The 4291-nt window shown below is 43.7% G+C and overlaps 1 protein-coding gene across 1 annotated transcript; it reads right to left on the minus strand.

Moving 5' to 3' along the window:
* Positions 1 to 393: 393 nt before the first annotated feature.
* LOC126204212 (trypsin alpha-4-like) lies at positions 394 to 4080 on the minus strand. The gene is made up of 2 exons (XM_049938610.1): positions 3625 to 4080; positions 394 to 832 (listed from the first exon to the last, which is right to left on the minus strand). Exons 1-2 carry the CDS (start codon positions 4078 to 4080, stop codon positions 434 to 436), a joined length of 855 nt encoding a protein of 284 aa, XP_049794567.1. The 3' UTR covers positions 394 to 433.
* Between the last annotated feature and the right edge of the window lie 211 nt (positions 4081 to 4291).

The raw sequence follows: 4291 nt of genomic DNA on the forward strand, positions 1-4291 counted from the left end.
AGGTATGCATGCAGCCGGTGAATTTTCTAATCTGGAGGTAGAATTTTGAGGACAGATCGGAAATTCAGAAGTTAAGAATGTTTGTCAAAGCTTCTAAATATTACCTTATCTAGTGTTTTTGGTGCAATCAGAGGCTAACAAAGCTTTAACTGCAGCTGAATATGACATGATCGTTCTCATTTTCATCTTGTATAATCATATGTAACATATGACACTCGCTTATGAGTTGTATTGTTGATTTTGGTTGAACTGATCCAGAAAGGCTTTGCTGGACGATGCCATCAACTAAATTGAAGTCATTAATTTGCATTTCAGTAAGAAATGAACTAACGTCAGTAGTACAGTTTATTTTTAATTTATATTACATAGTCATCCATTAAACTAAATTATTTTATGGAGCCAGAAAGGCAGGTCAGCTGAGGGCCTGCTGAAATCAGACACCAGCTGCAGAGCGAATCCAGGAGCGCAGGTTGCCGACATTGGAGTAGACTGCCGGCCTAGCCTCGCAGATCCTCGCCCCCCAGGAGACGATGCCCACTTGCATGTTTCCGCTGACCAGGGGGCCGCCAGAGTCGCCGTTGCAGACGCTCTGGCCGGCCTGACCAGCGCACACCATGCGGTCGGTCACAGTGTTAATTTCGGCGAAGATGCTTCTGCACCTGTTGCGGTCCACGATGCTGATGTCGACCTTCTGAAGGATGTCGGCTACAGGTCCTCCAGTGCTGGTGTATCCCCAGCCGGTCACCGTCACCGCCAGACCACCTGCCGGGTCGTAGTCGTCAGAGGGCAGGCCCACCGCCTGAGCGTTGCTGCCGAGCAGCGAACCGGATACCTGCCAAACACACAGTGACCTCGCTAGACTCCTACTGCGGGGGCAGTGTGGACACGAGATTAGGACTAAGGTTGGGACTTTACTAGAAACGCTTCCTGAGTGCCATCCACAGCCTTTACACTGCTGCGCACTGGACTACAATATTCTCAGAGGAAACGAGTCTGTGACGTCACCTAACAGGCCAGTCTGCGCTGCGTGCAATCACCGGTTCGCTACAGGCGGGTGGTAGCTCTGACAACAGTTGCGCAACAATGGTGCATGAGCGTCGATTAGGGGCAGTGCCTTGCTGAGGGATGAGGTGACATTTTTGGCAGAGTTTACGTTGGCACTGACTTACAAATTCGTATATTTCATTTTTTCCTTATTGTAGAACATCCGTGAGAGAGCCATGCGTGGTTTGGAAAGGAAATAGCGAATGTCAAGAAACTTAAAAGGGAAAGACTAAAAGTAATGACTAGGCATCCATACAGATGATACAAATCTCGAATGTTCCGTTCATAGGGTATTTAGCCCATTACTGAAAAGATTGAATCTCTTTGTTGCGTGCTATGGATTGTACTTTACGCCCTTGGTGAGTGGTCAGGTGGCAGCTGACAGTTTACGTCACCGTCCGTGTGAGTGTAATACAAACAGGTAACATGATGACGAGAAACGCTTTCAGAGTGTCCTCGTCTGGTTACTAATAAATATGTGTGCGCGAGCATTGCCGTATTATATAACTACTTAAGATGAGCCTGCTTGACTTAAGTTCAAACATTTCACGTCATTGGACCGACGTACGCCAGAATATCTGCAAATCCTCTGTACCCCATTCCAAAATATTTCCCAGCATACAGCAGAAAGTGCTAATATCCTAAGAGATATGATAGTGCTTGAGCTAACTGAGTGTATAACAAGAGGTAAATGATCAGGAACAACGGATGTGGACACGTTGCGTAAAGAGTTACCATTATCTGACACGTACTGTTACCTATTTTGTTGACTGAAACATCAGTTCCCGTGTCTTGTTTAAGACCCTGATTCGAAACAAGTTTACTCGTAAATCGAGAGATAACATTCGAAAAGAATTGTTGAGTCGATCTGTCTCTCTTCGTATCTGCGAAAGTGCTTTAAAAGGCATGTCTGTTTTCAGAATAGGTTGCGAGCATTATCGATGTACTGTGTGATTATCCAAGGCATTGTTTCAACCACATACAATCCTAAAAACAATGCTATCAAATGCGGTGCAAAATTTCATTAATGGTTCACAACTGCATGCTCTTTTCACTGAACGACAGACCTATCACTTACGTAAAGGGAAGTGGCCCTTCCGTAGCTAGAACAATGAATAATCTTACGATACTCCAGGGACTACGCGGGTAGCTATGTTAGAATCGGCACAGAGGTGGTACTCGGTTATTTTTTACAAAACCTGTCTGATTAGCGAGAAATAGGTAGAATTGAAGTAATTCATATCCCGCTGACGAACAAATTAATTTTGGAATTTCTGATGTTCTGTTACCCACACACTGGCGTCTACTAAAACATGGGGATTTTGCAGCGCTTCAAGCAGCATTGCCTTATGAGCAATAGTGCCTTCTTACTGGAAACGTACGTCCAAAACTTTCCGATTTTTTGGAAGATCGACAGAACAATATTGATTGTACAAGCGTTCGGCTCTGCTTCTATAAGTCATTTTAGTGTCACTGATTTCGTACTAAAAAAAATACGATCAGTTTTACACATGAGCAAAGTCGAATCTCTTCTTCTCATTCATAGTAACTTAACTATCAAAGACGAAAAGTGAAAAAAAATCACAGAAACTATTTTTCCTCTTTAAGTTCCGTTTCCCGTTGTTTGCACTTGAGAAAAGGTTGTCGAATACCACAAAAGACTCTTGTGTATATTCGATTTATCTAAGTTATTTGTCGTATTACTTTTAATTTATTGGAAAGAAAAGGTCAATTTACTGTCGCTCATCTGAAACATACAGTCTTAGTTATCAATTCTGCAAGTGTCAACACGTTAAAGGTGTATTGTACCGCATACCAGTATCATCAAATCAACACTTCGTCCAGAGTTAACGTTCGGTAACATTTCCTTCTTTGTCAATATGTATGACTTCGATGTGATTCAGTACTATGAGAAAGTAATAAGTCACGAGACGAGGGGACGATTTCATTCGTTAAGTAAAATACACAACAATGCTTTCTATTCATTAGTTCTACGTCCACGAGGTATAATGCTTATCAAGTCAGTTGTAGGTTAAATACTGTAATGGTCTCCTAATGTGTAAACATGCCTGGAAGATCAATATTGGATTCAATACTCCCTATCTCTAATCAAAAGCTAAGAGTGGTTTTGATATAGAACGAATATTGGCCTCAAAGTTTGTCGATAGTAGTAGAGTACCTGGTAGGAGTGGAAAACCAGTTACTTTCTATTCAAAGGTACCATCCTGAAATCTCCTTTATTGACTTCGGGAATCATATGTGCCTAGATTCCATTGGGACCCCACTCCATGAATTTCGAGTACAGTTCGGTAACCACTACGCTAACTCTGGCAAATAGAGATGTAGATACAGAATCAATCCTAGATACCGGCAAATCAGAACTGTAACGTAATGACGGTATTATTTTATATGGAAGTCAGTATTGGCTACAGAAAACTCACGAGCTCGAAAAATGTATCACACTGTACTACTACTTCTGACGACTTCTGCTTATTCCCATAGAATTAAATGTCTGTGAAAACCAGTCTGCCGAATATGGAACCATTTTAGCGATAGGAGGTGTCAACTAGTACCGCTCACCTGAACAACGGCAATATCATAGTCAGCTGTGTCGCTGTCATATTTGCCGTGCATAAAGCCAGAAGACGCCTGCAGGACGGAGCCTCCGCTCTCGCGGATTGAGCTGCCGACCCGGAAACTCATCCATGAGAGGCTGAGGCCGTCCACGCAGTGGGCCGCCGTCAGGACCCAGTTGGAGCTGATGATGGACGCTCCACAGTTGTGCGAACCCAACTTCTGGAAGGACACCTGCCACGGGTAGTCGGCAATGTCCGCGTTTATTCCCCCAATGATGCGGCCTGAAGCCTTCCTTCCCAGAAAGGTCTGGGAGGGCAGTGCCAGGGCAGAACCCAGCAGGCACACCAAGAAGAGAGCGAGGTGCTGCATCGTGATGGTCCGTGACTGCCCAGAGGTCCATCCCAGCACCTTATATACTATTTGATGAGCACATACACAGCACAAAATAAGTTTCGTCATCCCGCTAGAGCTAAATCTCTGACCCTGAACATTTGAGAGTCAAGGTACTTCACTAAGTGAGATAAGCCAAAGCTTAGTTACACGATACAGGGCAAACAACTTCGACACAGACCATGAGGAATTACTTTTTGCGTATGATGAAAGCGTTTCTTTCACAATGGAGACGTAGAATAAGTCCTCAAAAACTTATGCGCTTAACGAGATTGTTAGA

This window comes from Schistocerca nitens, chromosome 9 (genome assembly GCF_023898315.1).
Source record: "Schistocerca nitens isolate TAMUIC-IGC-003100 chromosome 9, iqSchNite1.1, whole genome shotgun sequence".
NCBI lineage: Eukaryota > Metazoa > Arthropoda > Insecta > Orthoptera > Acrididae > Schistocerca > Schistocerca nitens.